Source organism: Liolophura sinensis, chromosome 9 (genome assembly GCF_032854445.1).
Source record: "Liolophura sinensis isolate JHLJ2023 chromosome 9, CUHK_Ljap_v2, whole genome shotgun sequence".
NCBI lineage: Eukaryota > Metazoa > Mollusca > Polyplacophora > Chitonida > Chitonidae > Liolophura > Liolophura sinensis.
In genome coordinates, this window is record NC_088303.1 from 5,078,941 (window position 1) to 5,097,122 (window position 18,182).

The 18,182-nt window shown below is 40.4% G+C and overlaps 1 protein-coding gene across 1 annotated transcript in view; it reads left to right on the plus strand.

Annotated features, from left to right (window-relative positions):
- The first annotated feature begins 3,070 nt into the window (after positions 1 to 3,070).
- LOC135475867 (trafficking protein particle complex subunit 8-like) overlaps positions 3,071 to 18,182 on the plus strand; it is a 34,605-nt gene continuing 19,493 nt past the window's right edge. Inside the window, 15 exon segments of the mRNA XM_064755814.1 lie at positions 3,071 to 3,109; positions 3,111 to 3,228; positions 4,405 to 4,608; positions 4,896 to 4,985; positions 5,532 to 5,706; positions 8,689 to 8,851; positions 10,569 to 10,707; positions 11,164 to 11,477; positions 13,351 to 13,457; positions 13,608 to 13,758; positions 15,345 to 15,448; positions 16,177 to 16,282; positions 17,133 to 17,264; positions 17,520 to 17,591; positions 18,000 to 18,152. Coding sequence (XP_064611884.1) covers positions 3,071 to 3,109; positions 3,111 to 3,228; positions 4,405 to 4,608; positions 4,896 to 4,985; positions 5,532 to 5,706; positions 8,689 to 8,851; positions 10,569 to 10,707; positions 11,164 to 11,477; positions 13,351 to 13,457; positions 13,608 to 13,758; positions 15,345 to 15,448; positions 16,177 to 16,282; positions 17,133 to 17,264; positions 17,520 to 17,591; positions 18,000 to 18,152 — 2,067 coding nt within the window.

Here is an 18,182-nt window from a genome sequence, read left to right on the forward strand (position 1 = left end):
ATGCACTTCATATATGTTTTATGAACACTTATACACCATTAACTGTGACATAATAGAGGAAAGAACAAATGAGTTCGACCCGGTTTCCTCCCACCATAATGCTGGTCGCCGTCATATAAGTGAAATATTCTTGAGTACTGCGTAAAACACCAATCAAATAAATAAATAAATGAGTCTGAAGCTTTGGACCATCTTGATACCCCCGGAGTTTTACGAGTTGTCCATTAAGATGTTTCCATTACAATGTTTGCCTTTCAGTCCACCTGTCAACACACACTAGATATATGAGATAGATAACACCTGAACACCGATTATAAAATAACTGTTGGAATGCACAAGCAGCATGTTCATGTACCTATACTAGGATCGGATGCCTAAAATTAACGACATCAGTACTAAAATATGCATGCATAAATAATGGCAAACAGATCAATACAAAAATAACATCAAATACATTGCACATTCTGGCTCGAACAATCGGTATAGCATTCATGTCACACCGAGTCACAATGTACATGTCAGCCTCCCAAGCAAGATTTCAAGTTTACACTTGTTCTAAATCATCCTGAAGTAACCTTCACACTTCATATACTTACCAATACAGAGTATACATGTTCAGCATGTGTAAGTAGTGCAACACAACAGTGTATCACTGGTTCTGTAAACATCAGATTGAAAAACTTGAAATATGAAACTGAAAATATGTTTACATTCTAAAATACAAATCTGCAAACCTGTCTTGCATAAACAAAAAAGGAATTACAACAGCTACTGGATGGTACAAAATGCAAATAAATATACAAACCATTGGTTTTTCATTAACAGTAATGTAACTAAATTCAAAATGAGCGAAAAATTCTTTGAAAAGATCTACCAAGACAGGGTGTTGAAAACAGGTTTTCAAAATATACACATTATGGAAAAAAATCTAATCTTACATAATCTTCAAACAAACAGTTTCTAACATGAATATACAGTATGATCAAAGAAAGTTTGCACTCTTTCCTTCGCAAGTTGTAAAAAGTTCTTAGAATGATTTTAAGTTCTAGCTGCTAGTTGAAATGAAGATGTCTACTCAGGCCAGGGTGTCAAATACAACTTTTCAAAGAATAGACCAAATAATCAAACCTTAGTAAATCTTAAAAAACTTAAACACTTCTTTTTTACAACACATACATATAGCATTATCTGCAATAAGAAAGTGTGTATTCCTTCCTTTGCAAATCGTAAAAAGTCCTTACAACGATTAAATCATTAAAACGGTGCTTCTTTGTAAAGCACCATTTCACTATCATCTTATAAACTAATGTTATTTCCACATGTTCTTAAGCTGCTCTCCTCTGGTGAAGTGAAGACACAAGATGTCCATGAGCATATATTATTGGTACCTTTATAGGTTGTGGAGCGGGGGTAATTTGCTTTGTGATTGCTGCCAGAACTTGTCATTTTCCATGTGCAAGGGGTAGAAGGATACCCAACCATTGGTTGGAAGATTGCGGAGGAAGCATGGAGCAGTGGATTAGATGTAGAGTGGTTACACACGACACCATCATCCTCATAGAACAACATACAGTCAGCTATATTGAAGTCCTGTTTACATGGGTACTCTAAATGTGACTGCCAGAGGTAGGTCATGCAACCCCTCTGCTAATCTCGACTGGTCAGAACTGGTTGGCAAGCAATCCATGCTGCTTTCTTCATTGCTGAGATAAGTTTTTCCTGTGTTTTAGCCCACCTATGTGGATGCCCATCTGATATTGCGATTGCACCACACAATCGCAGATCCCGCAGCGGAGCCACACTAATCCTGACCCATTAAGACTGGTTGACAAGCGTTCCATGTGGCCAGGTAAGCCAGTGGACGACTGCTGCTGAGATAAGTTTTTCCTGTGTTTTACCCCTTCCATGTGGATGCCCATCTGATATTGCGATTGCACCACACAATCGCAGATCTCTCAGCAGAACCACAGTAATCCCGACCCATTGTGACTGGTTGACAAGCGTTCCATGTGGCCAGGTAAGCCAGTGGACGACCGCTGCTGTGATAATTTTTTCCTGTGTTTTACCCCTTCCATGTGGATGCCCATCTGATATTGCGATTGCACCACACAATCGCAGATCTCTCAGCGGAACCACAGTAATCCCAACCCATTGTGACTGGTTGACAAGCGCTCCATGTGGCTAGGTAAGCCAGTGGGCGACTGCTGCTGAGATATGTTTTTCTGTGTTTTACCCCTTCCATGTGGATGCCCATCTGATATTGCGAATTCACCAAACAATCACAGATCTCGCAGCAGAGCCACATCGTCTTGTCGCGAGTCGGCTTTCTTATCTCACAGAACGGTACTCTGAAGGTGCTTCCACAGGTTCCTCTGGCCCCAACAGGATTTGAAACGACGATTTGTATGCCCTCATTGCTCCCCAGTTCAGACGCTCTGCTCCTTGGCTTCTGGACTGTTGACATTGTATACACGTAGGCCTACACGTATTAGGGCTATCCATGGTCGAACAAAATCTTGCCAAACCTAATAAAACCTTATGCAGATGTAGTGGCAGTGTGTCACGGTGTTCGAGACAAAAATTATCTATCAAATACGTCTCCACCGCCTTAAGTTTGCATACACTTTTGTCCTTATCTTTTCGTCTGTCGATTCACCTTAAGTACAATGTTGATCTGTTATTTCCAACGTCCCATAGGCCCCGAGATTACTTGGTGATGCTTAATGCAAACGTCAGTACAGCCTCGACATCGACATATTGACAGGGCAGGTAGCTGTATCAGGTTTTTAAATGGAGCACGCTCTGACGTTGGCCATTCTTGGTCGAAAAAATTTTGCTAAACCCAACGTCAGAGCAGTCCCGGAGGGCACCACGACCCACACGCGAAAATGTAGTTACACATTTGTTACTTCCCCTTGATGCTGCAGGAAGCGGAAGTTACGCGTATCTATCTGTCACCTGCGCAAACGTCGCACTTTGATAAAGATGGATTTCTACGGAACGAAGTTCTGTCATGATTGAAAGTGTGTATAAATATTGGCATAATTAAGCTAGAATTTGAGGCTGAAAAATGGCTCAGTGCAAACAGACCCCGCAGGAGTTTATTCAGAAGCGCATTCTGCCCACAGGTTGCAGTTCTGTGTGGCAACGACGCTGAATCGTTGTGTCAGAAAAACAACTTGTCCTTCGTGGAGCTGATTCAACCGTTCTGTCGATTGACAACTGAAGGTGAATATTGCGTACATCTTTCGCATTCAAATCCGCATAGAATCTAACAACTGTTTGTTGAAATTCCCACCAGAGTAGTTATCTGAACGTGGTGTTCCTCCAGATGTCAACTGATTGATGTGACATTAGAGCCAAAACACGTGGATTCCCTTGACAAGTGGGTAGTGGGCGGGTCCATAGCTATGTTCTTCAACTCTGCTGTCAGTTTGAAACTCTCGTTTATACTGAATATCTTCCCTGTTTGTTGTCTGCCACATAAGAAAAATAGCAAGTTAAGGGACGATTAAGTTGTTGTTCATCGTACATCAAAGCATATTTGACTTTAGGTTGCTGTAGTCCGAGTACATTGACTGTTGTTTGAGAAATGTTTGGATACCCCATATTCATGGCTGGCGTCAGAGACCCACCAATGCTTTCTCAATGGTGTGGAACAGGTAACGGCCCAAATGACCACTCCACTTACCTTTAGCTGCTCAAATCCATGTAGCATCTCCCCTTCCATTCACCACAAAGTTTTATAATGATAATCCATTAAAGTATCATACTCGGACAAGGTTGCTGAAACTCTGAAAAGATTGATATCCAGATTAACATGTTATCTAACAGTACTTTCATTACATGCCACATTTGCATTCCAGGCTGCATGCTGCTACACTCGCCACAACAGAGCAGCCTTGGTCTAATTAGCACCCATTCATGGACAGTGGCCTTTGAAGTTTGAGGCTGCAGCTGCTTTCAATGGCCACAATAAAACGCAATATTTCAAACTAACATTTTCTCCTTGGCCTTGTAGTTTATTGATTGTTATTGTTACAAGCTGCTATGAATGGGATACAATTTCATAATGCAGTTGCCTGTGAGTTCAAGTCCAGCTCATGCTGGCTTCCTCTGGTCGTATGGGGGAAGGTGTGAAGCAACTTGCAGATGGTCGTGGGTTTCCCCTGGGCTTTGCTCGTTTTCTTGCCACCATTATACTGGCCGCTGTTATATAAGTGAAATATTCTTGAGTACGGTGTAAAACACCAATCAAATAACTTTTAAAAAAATAAAACCAATTCACATGTATACTATCACTCCATTGCAAGTACTTAATTTGTAATCCTACTCTTTCACTGTGAATGAAATTTCAGCAATTCATTTTTTACATAATTCGGTTATTATTTGGCTCTGTTTCAGCTCATGTGAGGGACCCTAATAATGTCCCACATACCATACGCAACCTCAAGATAATGGTGAGAGATATGAACAGTCAGCCACCACAGCTGGCTGTCTCTCGAAAGATGATAAATGACGCTGTGTCAAATGCCTACCCTCAAAATGCTGAGCCCCTGGGAAGAGGAAATGTTGTTGTGGTGGGAGATTATGACCTTCAACTTAGTAGTGAGTAATGATGCTGTTTATAATGTAATCCCATGTTTTTTTTCAACTCCCTTGGCTTTATCAGTTGCTGGTTTCATTTATCCATCGTTTTTTTTATGAAATTGACATGATTTTTGCCTTTGTACGTCTTGGTGTTTAAGACTGAGTATGTGTTCAGAATTTATGGATTTACATGTATCAGATAACACTATCAATTAATTGTTCAATGTTCTCTGGTCAGTGTTGTTCATTCGGTACTCTGCTATGTGTCACTTGTGATTGTACCAGTAATATTTTATCTATTACAGCCTCCACACCATGGTTTGAAGCGTTTCGGGAATGTTTCTTACAGTTGATGCTGCCATCTGATCATGAATTTCTGAACCACTGCCTGGCCTGTATCCTTGTTTCCTTGTCCCTTGGTTCACCTTTTTGAAATGTCCATTTTAACTTAAAGCCACATTCACACGGTGTCGTTTCTCATATTGATTTGTTTAATGAGTGTAGTCAAATGGAAGTAAGATCAGTTCTGTTTCAGCTTTTTAGTTTTCAAATTGAGTTAGATGATAGTTCTTAGGTTTCAGTTTTGTTGAGATTTGCATGTAAGTATGACATATCATGAATAGGATTTTAAGAAAGTATGTATTTGTGATCAGTTTCATAATCAGGAAAAAAAGATAGTTCTGCATGCTAATGGTCTTCAGTCCCAACCTGTTCACCTTTACTGTTATCAGACATTTACAATGTCTCTGTGGGTGTTCATTTATTAGAACAAGATTTCATTTTTATATTTTGAAAGAAATCTTAAGTGTGTCAAATGCACCTTGGGATTTCATTACTACTTTTTAAGTTTTTAAAATTACCTGTAAAGTCGGGTATTTCCTGTGTAATGTGTATTTTACATGAATGTCATAAAATTTGTGTCTCCTTGACTTCAGTCACAGGTATGATAGTGGTGTCATCGGGTCACTCTGACCCTCTCAGCCAATTTCAGGCCCTGTCTCAACAACAGCACCAACAACAACATCAGGCCTCAGGCAAATTGCCAAAGTGGTTCTGTCCAAATATCCTCAAGTATTATGTTCTCATTCACGATGTTGTGGAGTCAGAACAAGCCAAGTGAGTGAAACAAAGTCAAGGTGAATGGCAGAGTGGATGAGTAACTGTGAAACGTAGTTATATATTTGAATGGCAGGAGGATGAGTGACTATGTTGTGGAGTCAGAACAGGCTATGTGAGTGAACCATAGTCGGGGTGAATTACAAGGTAGATGAGTAACTGTGAAACGTAGTTATATAGGTGAATGGCAGGAGGATGAGTGACTGTTGTGGAGTCAGAACAAGCTAAGTGAGTAAGTGAGTGAACCATAGTCAGGGTGAATGGCAAGGTGGATGAGTAACTGTGAAACGTAGTTATAGGTGAATGGCAGGAGGATGAGTGACTGTGTTGTGGAGTCAGAACAAGCCAAGTGAGTGAACCATAGTCGGGGTGAATGGCAAGGTGGATGAGTAACTGTGAAACGTAGTTATAGGTGAATGGCAGGAGGATGAGTGACTGTGTTGTGGAGTCAGAACAAGCTAAGTGAGTGAACCATAGTTGGGGTGAATGGCAAGGTGGATGAGTAACTGTGAAACGTAGTTATAGGTGAATGGCAGGAGGATGAGTGACTGTGTTGTGGAGTCAGAACAAGCCAAGTGAGTCAACCATAGTCGGAGTGAATGACAAGGTGGATGAGTAACTGTGAAACGTAGTCATATAGGTGAATGGCAGGAGGATGAGTGACTGTGTGGTGGAGTTCGAACAAGCTAAGTGAGTGAACCATAGGCGGGGTGAATGGCAAGGTGGATGAGTAACTGTGAAACGTAGTTATAGGTGAATGGCAGGAGGATGAATGACTGTGTTGTGGAGTCAGAACAAGCCAAGTGAGTGAACCATAGTCGGGGTGAATGACAAGGTGGATGAGTAACTGTGAAACGTAGTTATATAGGTGAATGGCAGGAGGATGAGTGACCGTGTTGTGGAGTCAGAACAAGCTAAGTGAGTGAACCATAGTCGGGGTGAATGGCAAGGTGGATGAGTAACTGTGAAACGTAGTTATATAGGTGAATGGCAGGAGGATGAGTGACTGTGGTGTGAGGTCAGAACAAGCTAAGTGAGTGAACCTTAGTCGGGGTGAATGACAAGGTGGATGAGTAACTGTGAAACGTAGTTATATAGGTGAATGGCAGGAGGATGAGTGACCGTGTTGTGGAGTCAGAACAACCTAAGTGAGTGAACCATAGTCGGGGTGAATGACAAGGTGGATGGGTAACTGTGAAACGTAGTTATATAGGTGAATGGCAGGAGGATGAGTGACTGTGTTGTAGAGTCAGAACAGGCTAAGTGAGTGAACCATAGTCGGGGTGAATGACAAGGTGGATGAGTAACTGTGAAACGTAGTTATATAGGTGAATTTCAGGAGGATGAGTGACTGTGTTGTGGAGTCAGAACAAGCTAAGTGAGTGAACCATAGTCGGGGTGAATGACAAGGTGGATGGGTAACTGTGAAACGTAGTTATATAGGTGAATAACAGGAGGATGAGTGACTGTGTTGTGGAGTCAGAAAAAGCTAAGTGAGTGAAACATAGTCGGGGTGAATGACAAGGTGGATGAGTAACTGTGAAACGTAGTTATAGGTGAATGGCAGGAGGATGAGTGACTGTTGTGGAGTCAGAACAAGCGAAGTGAGTGAAACATAGTCGGGGTGAATGGCAGGGTGGATGAGTAACTGTGAAACGTAGTTATAGGTGAATGGCAGAAGGATGAGTGACTGTGTTGTGGAGTCAGAACAAGCTAAGTGAGTGAACCATAGTCGGGGTGAATGACAAGGTCGATGAGTAACTGTGATACGTAGTTATACAGGTGAAAAGCAGGAGGATGAATGACTGTGTTGTGGAGTCAGAACAAGCCAAGTGAGTGAACCATAGTCGGGGTGAATGACAAGGTGGATGAGTAACTGTGAAACGTAGTTGTATAGGTGAATGGCAGGAGGATGAGTGACCGTTTTATGGAGTCAGAACAAGCCAAGTGAGTGAACCATAGTCGGGGTGAATGACAAGGTGGATGAGTAACTGTGAAACGTAGTTATATAGGTGAATGGCAGGAGGATGAGTGACTGTGTTGTAGAGTCAGAACAGGCTAAGTGAGTGAACCATAGTCGGGGTTAATGGCACGGTGGATGAGTGACTGTGAAACGTAGTTATAGGTGAATGGCAGGAGGATGAGTGACCGTGTTGTGGAGTCAGAACAAGCAAAGTGAGTGAAACATAGTCGGGGTGAATGACAAGGTGGGTGAGTAACTGTGAAACGTAGTTATAGGTGAATGGCAGGGTGGATTAGTAACTGTGAAATGGTAATCTTGGGTGAATGACAAGGTGGATGAGCAACTGTGAAATGGTAGTCATGGGTGGAGGATGGAGTGGATGAGTAACTGAAACGTAGTCATAGGTAAAGGATGGAGTGCATGAGTTACAGTGAAACGTAGTCATGGGTAAAGGATGGAGTGCATGAGTAACTGAAATGTAGTCATGGGTAAAAGATGGAGTGAATGAGTTACAGTGAAACGTAGTCATGGGTAAAAGATGGAGTTCATGAGTAATTGTGAAATGTAGTCATAGGTAAAGGATGGAGTGCATGAGTAACTGTGAAATGTAGTCATGGGTAAAGGATTGGATTGGATGAGTTACAGTGAAATTTAGTCATATTAAAGGATGGAGTGCATGAGTAACTTAAATGTAGTCATGGGTAAAGGATGTATTGGATTACAGTGATTTGCTGATTTCATAATGGAACTTTATGAATGAATGAATCCCTAGGCCGTACCTAACAATTTTTCAGTCATGACGACGAGGAGTCATTAGTTTTGTGTACATATATTGTGTCTGGAAGCTCATGACAAATGTGCTGTGTATTAATCATTGCATGCTTAAAACTTCTGTAGAAATACTGTGTTAATAAATGTTGTGGTATTTGTGGTATAATTGAATATAATTGAACAGTACTGCATAACATGCTTCTGTCTTTCCTTTAGTTTGACAGTGCACACATACTTTTTGTTACCAGGGCTGAAGCTATTTATCAGAGTATGAAGTCGACCTTCGGAGCAAATGTGTGTCATCTACTGCAGATCAACTCTCGATCCATGCAGACTGCTGAAACGATGAAGAATGACCCCACAAACATCCCTGACCCATGGAGCCAGTTCCTTCCCAAACCTGTGGAAAGTGTAAGTGTGTTCATGGTGACTGAGCCATTAAAGACTGGTGTGGAGCGTAGAACACATAGTTTGTCCCCCTACTTAATAATCATAAACGGTGTCAGTTATCATTTCTTTGTGTTCATGTTACAATATTACCAATGCCACAGTTTATGAATTTCTTATAAGCAGCATGCAGTTTATAACCTTATACTCTGTGCATTGCACACGTAGTGATAACATTGTGATAATATAAATGTCCTGGGTTTTCTGTTCCTATCAGTGCTCCTATATGTGAACTGTTGTTTTTGAACTGGTGAAACAAAGGAAATGAACAATGTATAATCATTTAGGATATTCATCTGGAGGAGAAGGGGGGAGATAGAAAAGGTTTATTTTGGGATGAAGGAGAAAAAACAGCAAATTCAGAAATTTTACTGTTATCGCTGAATAATATAACTACAAATATATAAATGCAAATATATTACAAATGCCATACCAATTCCCATTAGAGATTTTGTTGAAATATTTATAAAATATGGTGTGACATTGATTACTATTCAGTATGGGGCCTTTGCAAGTCTTCGAGGAGCCTTAAAGACATGCTGTTCTATTGAAATTGGTAAATCACATGATGTCTAAAATCTGTTCAGTTAGGCACAAACGATGTGATGAAGATGTCATTTGTGGAAACTCAGTGTTATACAAGATGCATTTGTCAGATGTAGGCAACATGTATAGTACAGTGGTCCCTACTTAATGTTCATACATTGACAACTACTCTGATGTATGATTGCACTTACAGGGCAATAACAAAAAACCCCTTCAACGTGTTTTCATATCCTGGGTAAGTTTTGTGGTTACAGGGGGCTGTTGTCGCAGTCGTCTTGTGGAGGGCCTGGGTCCAGTCTGTGTTTAGCAGCTCATAGTGATGGTTACATTTTGATTTTAGTCTGCTGTACTTGGCCATGTTGTCATGTTCTTATGTTCTTCAGTTTCTTTTATTTGAAGGTATATGCTTGTCCTCTTGACATTGTGCTGTGTTGTACTGTGTAAAGAATATTCCATGTGTTATACCACGGTGGCTATTGCATGATACTGTACACATGTACTTCTGGCACTCCAAAGCAGTCTCCTTCACCTCTTTTATTACCACATGTGCATATGGGAGCAGCTACTCTTGTCACTTTCATCTCGATGTTATTCATATTTCGTTAGTCAAATTTCTCAGTTTTTGTCATTAATTGTTTTAGGGTTTTTTACAATATTTTTAAATTGTGGAATAGATGTTTAAAGTGCTGGCTTGGTACGACTATCACACCATTGAAAATGAAGCTGTTTTTTTGGAGTTGGGGGAAGGGGGCGGGGGGGGGGGGGCGTATATTTGTAAACCGAGTCTTCTATTATCAAGGCCTATCTAGTGTCATCAGTAAGTGAAGTTTATAATGGCATAGCCATATCCAGATCTTAGTGGAGATAGCGCCAGCGTACCCAGATGTATTAATCTCAACCCACAAAATTGTTGAAGAAGATGTACTGATGGTCTTATACGATATGTTGTATTGTTTGTAGACTTTCCTGCGATTGTCAAACAAACGTTGGAGAAACATGATTATTTAGATCACTTGTGTATATGTTTGTATATTATGTTTGACTGTTGCTATTGTCGGGCCAGATACTTATTTCTTTATTTACACACCAACTTGTCTCGTTCTCTCCAGGTTCCTTTCATTTTATTATTGTACAGGATTCCTCAGAATATGATGCCAGCACTGCAGTTTTCCCAGATGACTCAGCATTTCCATCAAGGCTGGTAGAGGGCGCCACCAATGGAGAGAATTCCATCATGCAGCAGTCTATAGAAGATGCCACAGAGGTTACAGAAGGTACTCACATTGCTCTTATTCTGTCCAAATTTTCAGGCTGGAAAACTGCTGTTGGCTTTTGCATGGCAAGTCAGAAGCAGTATAAATACAGTATTGTCTGAAAACTAGTTCAGCACAAATATATACATTGTAATTCTTTATCCTTTTCTTGTGTTGGCAAGGTGTTTATTCAAGCATATTCTGAAGGCATTATTCTGTGTAGACTGATTAAATACTTTTTGTGAAGCCCTAAAATTGGCCGATCCATTCAATCGTTTTGTCTCCATAATCCAGTTAAATTGCACTTAAGGTTGCTGTTTCATATGCGAAATGGTTGAGGAAATAGGGTATATACCATATGTCATTATATATCTGAAGTAAGGCTTAACAGCATCTAAGACCAACAGGATGCCTTGGGGCGATGAGATTCTTCAAATTTATGAATCAAAATGTTGTAAAGTCATTTCTCCTTTTTAGATTCTGCAGCATCTTCCTCGGGACAAGAGGTGATTGACCACCCATTGGCTCTAAACAATATCATGTCCACCAGTGGAAGGTCAGCTTCTGAAGAACCTCTCTCCCCATTGGCTACTGGGGACCTGATTTCAGCAAGTGGCGGTTCAGGGCAGAACCAATACAATAAAAAAGTGAGCGACAAATCCAAGACACTGGCCCATGGAGCCTGTCTGACAATCAGTGATCATGACAGGCTGCGCATATTTATGCACGAATTCACTGTGAGATCTTTGATTCCTTGGGCAGAGAGGACAATGAGGATACTTAATGATCAGGTCAGTGTTATAATGTTGAGCTGCATTTAGGTGCTGGCTTCCTCTCTGGCTGTGCATGGGAATTTCTGCCAGCAACCGCAGATGTTCGTGGGTTCTTATATTCTTTAGTGTGGCGTTAAACACCAATCAAATAAATAAATAAAATGAATGCTACATGTATATGTAGGCTCTATCATGTAGAGTATACTGTAGAGTACTTAGTATTCACTGGAATTTAATTGCGCTGATTTACTCCAAAAATATGTTCGAGGGAATTAATTTCTTGATTTTATTTAATCAAAGGAATACTGAAAACGATCTTAAAACTGCTTAATTTTCCAAGTTCTAATACAGCAGAAATTACTCAAGCACATCAAACAGGTATCATCATGGGTGGCTTTAATCCTCCTTTGTTTCCTGCGGTGTCGATAATCCTCGTGATCTGGTTCAGAGATTAAAACAATGGGGGATAGATTATCACTACATAAGAAGATTACTTTTGCGCCTACCTTGAGCAGTAATCAAGCAGGTTTCACTTCTTTTTGAGCCATTGATGAGTACTTTTAATCAGCTGGCAAAGTGACCTGTCACCTTTTGAGCAGTTTAACACAAAACATTCATTTCACCATTATAAGTGCCAGTCATTCATTCTTTATCAAGCAACACTATTAGTTTTGCAGTGTTTTCGGTTTTAATCGTCCTATGTAGCCACTCAGAAACAGCTAACATTGCCACAGCTGTCAAACGGCCATTGTGTTGTTGTACACACTTCACAGTTTGTTAGAGGCTCACACATTGGGCCATAGGAGAGACACAGCCAATGGTATAGCTTGTATCAGACTTGGTTTATACTTTGCTTTCACTTTACCGACATACTAAAGAGTGATCAAACTAAAGACGACTGAACTCCCACTTTGTTTTATACCCACCAAGCCTGAGCACCAGACTATATACTTAAACCCTCATGTTTCCTTCCTGCTGTTAAAATTTAGCTGGTCTGCCAGGATTTCTTAGCGCAACTCCTGCCAGCGTGGCAGAGATTTCACTTCATTAATGCTACTATCTGCAGCACACCTATATGATTCGATATTGGAATTTTTTTCAGTGGAATTCTTTTTCGCGGTAAATTATTGACCGCAAAGTGCACGAAAATTAGTTTTACGTGAAAATAAGTACTTCACAGTATTCCACATTATTCATACCAATGTTGTTTGTGTCACTTGCCTAACGTTCAGTGTTTCACTGTTGACATTTGAGTGGTTGACAATACTGGGTTGGGCATTTGTGCTGTCCAGCATTCATCAGCCACTTACATGAACATGGTGTGCATATCTGTATATCACCCTGTGGGAAAGTGTATCATTAACTTACCAAATGTTGGTGGTTTAACCCAGGCACTCTGGTTTCCTCCATCTTCAACTGAGTTATCAAAGGAAAAGAGAAAAAATCTTGAGCGTAGCAAAAATTCTCAAATAGATAAATACATATGGTTAGGGTAAAAGACTTAAGACCAGTTCATGCTCTTGTATGTTTTCATGGTCATAAACAAATTATGATTTAATGAATGTTTATCTCATAATACCACCTCAGCAATATTTCAGCTGTATCACAGTGACAAACAAAGCATGACAACATGCTGTACATCATAATTATCTTATATCACCTGCTACAAAACCAGTAACATTGTGTGTCATCAGTTGTAGTCATTGCTGTCCACAATACCAGGAGTCATTTTTTTTCTTCTGCTTTTGGAGGGGAGATAATTTGGGTGAAATTAGGTCTGCTTTCACGTAAGAAGAATAGATGAAATACCTAGCTGAATAGATGAAATGCCTAGCTGTTGATGTTGGTTTTTAAGAAGTTAGAGAAGGTTTGCTGTTTGGTTGTTTTCTAGTTGACATCGAGGAAGGGGATTCACAGGTCAATCTTCAGTGTGAGGAAGTGGCTGGGAGGCACCAAGCCTACAGGAGGAGCGACAACCAATCAGAATACCACAGTTGTGTAAGCAGAAACACCCTTGTCAAATTAGCTTTCTAGTTAAGAAATAATCATCTGCTCTAACGCATAAATGTGGACGAGTGGAAATATTAGAACTTGGATGCCTGTGAGGTATTTGTTAACTTAACCGGTTGGAACTGTTTCCTGTTTCAGCTACACAGTGGAGGCCCCTGAGCTACAGATGAGGAGGCTAGGAGACTTGGCCTTCCTCTTCCAGATGTACGAGTTTTCCTACCAGACGTACCACACAGCCAAACGAGACTTCAACAATGACCACGCCTGGCTACATTATGCTGGGGCTCTGGTCAGTCCCATGACTGTGTCAGCTTTGTATCATACTGTAGTTCTTCTTTCTTTTCATTCGTGTAATGTGTGTACAATTCGTTTCATGAAAATCTTTTGTAAATGCCATAAAATTTTGTCCAGAACTAAGTTTTGTCAAGAAACACTCCATATGGGCCAAAAAACTACTGACTTAAGCAGATTACTGGACTTTTTGTGTTTTGTGACATTGGCCCTGCTCTGGTTCACACAGCTAGGCAGAGCTAAATTATAATCATCTTTAATTGTTCATCTCATCTGAGCAGCTTTCAGTAGATCAACTGATTAGTTTCACGTAATACACAAGTAGTGTCACTCTGAAAGACAAAAGCTTCATTTTAACTCAGTATTTCAACATTTTATTATGCCATCAACAGGAGTGGGCAGTAATGACATATATATAAGGCCAGTAAGTGTAGGCCTAACATATCTGAATGCACATTTATCGGTAAAATCAATATGTATCTGTAGTGTACTTGTGTAGCTTTTCTGTGATCTTATGTATACCGTACTACACACGTACTCTACACCTGTGTTTTGATTTTACTGATAAATTAGTATTTAGAGATGCACGGCCTGCACTTTCTCGACAAAACCTTGAGTGTTCTCGAGTCAAACACTTCAAGAAGTGAAGGTTGTATTAGGTAAAAAACTAACGAAGTTTTGTGAAACCAGGCCCAGAAATACAGTCAAAATCAGAGAAATCCAAAGGTGCCGACAAGTTTACATCATGTTTGGGGAATCTAATTATGGATGCTATGTCCATGTACAGCAGAGCTCATGAACTGTGATAACCTAATAAGGAATTGTTCAGAGACCAGCATCACGAATTTTAGCAAACTATATTACCATTTTAATGTGATAAATTACACCTTGGTGAAGTGAATATTTTCTGAGCGGTTACATTTTGGACTCTAGAGAAAAATTATATTCTGTAAATTTAATTTGATTAGCACTTATTTCAAATTAAAAAATGCATGCCTTTTGTACCTAATTTATCAAATTGTAGTTTGGTAGCCATACTGCCAAATCTGTGTTTCCTTAGACTCTGTGGTATTGCCCCTTTATGAAAATGTTCATCATACCCTTGCACCTGTAGGCCTGTGTGGAATTTCTGGATTGTGCATATGGAGGATGGAGTTAATACATTCATTGATGTACAGGTTTTTGTGTTGACCTTCAAGCAGGCATTTGTTGCCCAAATCAGTCAAACGAATCTGTCCTCTTACATATTCTAAGGGAGATTACTCTGGAATAATTGTGATGAAGTGTGTTGCCAGATATATACTATCCAAATGGTGCTGTGAAACTCACACAAGAGTGAATTTATAGGGATATTGATTAATGAAAGAGGAAGTTCTGGAGTTAGATGAAAAACCACTTCCATCACTGGAAACAGCTTTCCCAGTCATATAGTGCAGCCTACTCAATCTTCATTAGGCATGAATCAATAGCCAATCATTTTAATGCACTAATTATTCTGTGGGCTAATTGTGAATCACATTTAGCTGGTATTGGGGCAGTGTACATGTGACAAGCTGAAGCTGTTGTGTGCTTGTGTTGGTACAGGAGATGGCATGCCTGGCGATCTTCATGCAGGGCATGTTCAGTCAGAAGCAGTATCCTCATCACTACATGGAGTCAGCCATAACAACATACCTCACCTCCTGCAAGTAAGCAAGTGTTCCCATTCTGAGATTGGCTTGTTCAGAGCAGGATGGCCCATTTTAAAAGTAGAGTGCAGAATAGCACTATTTTTCTACTTCACCCTTCCATTTGAACAGCTGGATGGGTAGTTGGCTAACTCTAGTGCTAACACCAGTCTTGTGATTTCTTTTATTGGGGGAGGGGGGAGGGGGGAGGAGGAAAGATGGGTGTGGGGGGGCATGTTATACTACAACCTGCGACTTTTGTCTGGTATATGAATATATCATAATGTATATAGCGGCCAGTCTGTGGTTTGCTTACAGTACCATTACCAATTAAACTGCGAGTTTAAACATAGGTTCTTCAGTCTGGCTGTGTGTGAGACCTGCTTTAGGGTACTCTAATACACCCATAAGCTGTCACATAGGTGTGTGTGGATTGCTCTAGAGTATTGTCCAGTATTATTCATGAGCAAATAAATATACTTTGTGGCCAGAGCATAAGCTGAAGAAATCATACTATTAATCGAGGCCAGCTTTGAATTTGGGGCTACGGAAATTTGTTGAGTATTTTTATTGTTTACACTTTGTATGTGTTAATAGGTTTCTTGTAATTTCATCATGATTTAATTAATTATCTATAATCTTGGTTTCGTGATGTATGTTGATTTCAGAAACTTCAAGCACTTGCCATGACATGTGGTTGTGTAGGATTTTACTTGTTACTCAAAAAGTGCTGTAAACCTTTCCTTCAGGAACCCAACGCTGGCCACACGTGCTACTCTGGTGAGCTCTGAGTGCCTGAAGAGTCGCGGCATGTACTGTGAAGCAGCCATGCAATTTATCAAGATGACCAGCGAGGTAAGTATTGGCTGGCCATGTATACATACGATTCATGTTTCATCTGTACTGAAGGACAATGTCAGGTACACTAGTTCTTTTGTATATTTTCATGTTATTCAGTATATACTATTTGTGAAAGTTGCTGGAAAACTATTTTCATTTCTTCCCGCCATAATGCTGGGTGGCGTCATATACATGTAAGTGAAATATTCTTGAGTACAGTGTAACACATCAATCAGATAAATACATAAATAAAAACCTGTTTCACCTTTGAATGTTCATCTTTAGATCTTAAAATAGATGGCCCATTTTTGTATGTGACCTACATGTTTGTGTGTTTTGTGTGCAGGATTCTGACTTGAGTGCCCTCCTGTTCGAACAGATGGCCCATTTTTGTATGTGACCTACATGGTTGTGTGTTTTTGTGTGCAGGATTCTGACTTGAGTGCCCTCCTGTTTGAACAGATGGCCCATTTTTGTATGTGACCTACACATTTGTGTGTTTTTGTGTGCAGGATTCTGACTTGAGTGCCCTCCTGTTTGAACAGATGGCCCATTTTTGTATGGGACCTACATGTTTGTGTGTTTTTGTGTGCAGGATTCTGACTTGAGTGCCCTCCTGTTTGAACAGATGGCCCATTTTTGTATGGGACCTACATGTTTGTGTGTTTTTGTGTGCAGGATTCTGACTTGAGTGCCCTCCTGTTAAAGCAGGCGACCCACTTTTGTATGTGACCTACATGTTTGTGTGTTTTGTGTGCAGGACTGACTTGAGTGCCTTCCTGTTAAAGCAGGCGACCCACTTTTGTGTGTGACTACACAATTGTGTGTTTAGAAATAGTACAAAGAAATAGTTTTCTTTGTGCAGGACTCTGACTTGAGGAGTGCCCTCCTGTTAGAACAAGCAGCCCACTGTTTTATGAACATGAAGCCGCCCATGGTGAGGAAGTATGCATTCCACATGATTCTTGCTGGTCACAGGTTCAGCAAGTCAGGCCAGGTAAGACAGGTTTCTATAACCACTGCACATTGTTTATTCAGGTACAAACAGTGTAGTGTACCATTTCCTGGGCAATGCCGACCCAGGAACCCAAGCTGAATGGCCATTGTTCTGCCTTGTAATGCACAAGTACTATGTCAGTAATGTTACCCATAAGTAGTCATTGAGTGAAAATAAGTGAAATATTCTAGAGTATGGCATAAAACACCAATCAAATAAATAAATCTAATAATATGTGTGTGGTGTGTGTTGTAGAGAAAGCATGCCCTCAGGTCGTACTCCCAGGCATTACAAGTGTACAAGGGAAAGAACTGGTGCCTGGCTGAGGTGAGGCTTTCACTTTTGGCTGATTGGTCATGTAGTGCTGCCCATGAGGTTCCCGACTCTGAAGTCACTGGCTCAAAACCATGAGTGGTCTATTTTCAACACAAATCTTAAAGTTGTGAAGTATATGAAATATTCTTGTAAACCAAAAATAACTGAATGGATGAGTAAAAATATAGAATTGCATAAAAGGATCACTAACATGTAAATATGGGAATAAATAAAGGTGTTAATATGAATATGGGAGTAAATAAACACGTTTGTATTATTATGGGGAATGTGCAGTACTTTGAGAAACAAAGTCAGTCTTGAGGCAGTATTAGCAATGTTCTTCTATGTTGAGGGGGTGGAAAAAGGCCTAGATAATGAAGTCTGAAGTCATTAGTGCTACCCCTCTTTACCTTGACTTAGGATCACATCAACTTCACTCTGGGCCGGCAGCTGTTCAACCTGAAACAGTTAGAGAATGCAGTGGCTGCCTTCAAGCACTTGTTGTCCCCGGACAGCAAGCAGACTGGGCCTCAGCAGAGTGCTTTTCTAAGGGAATATCTATTTGTGTACAAGGTAGGTCAGCAGTGGACTTACTGGTGATAG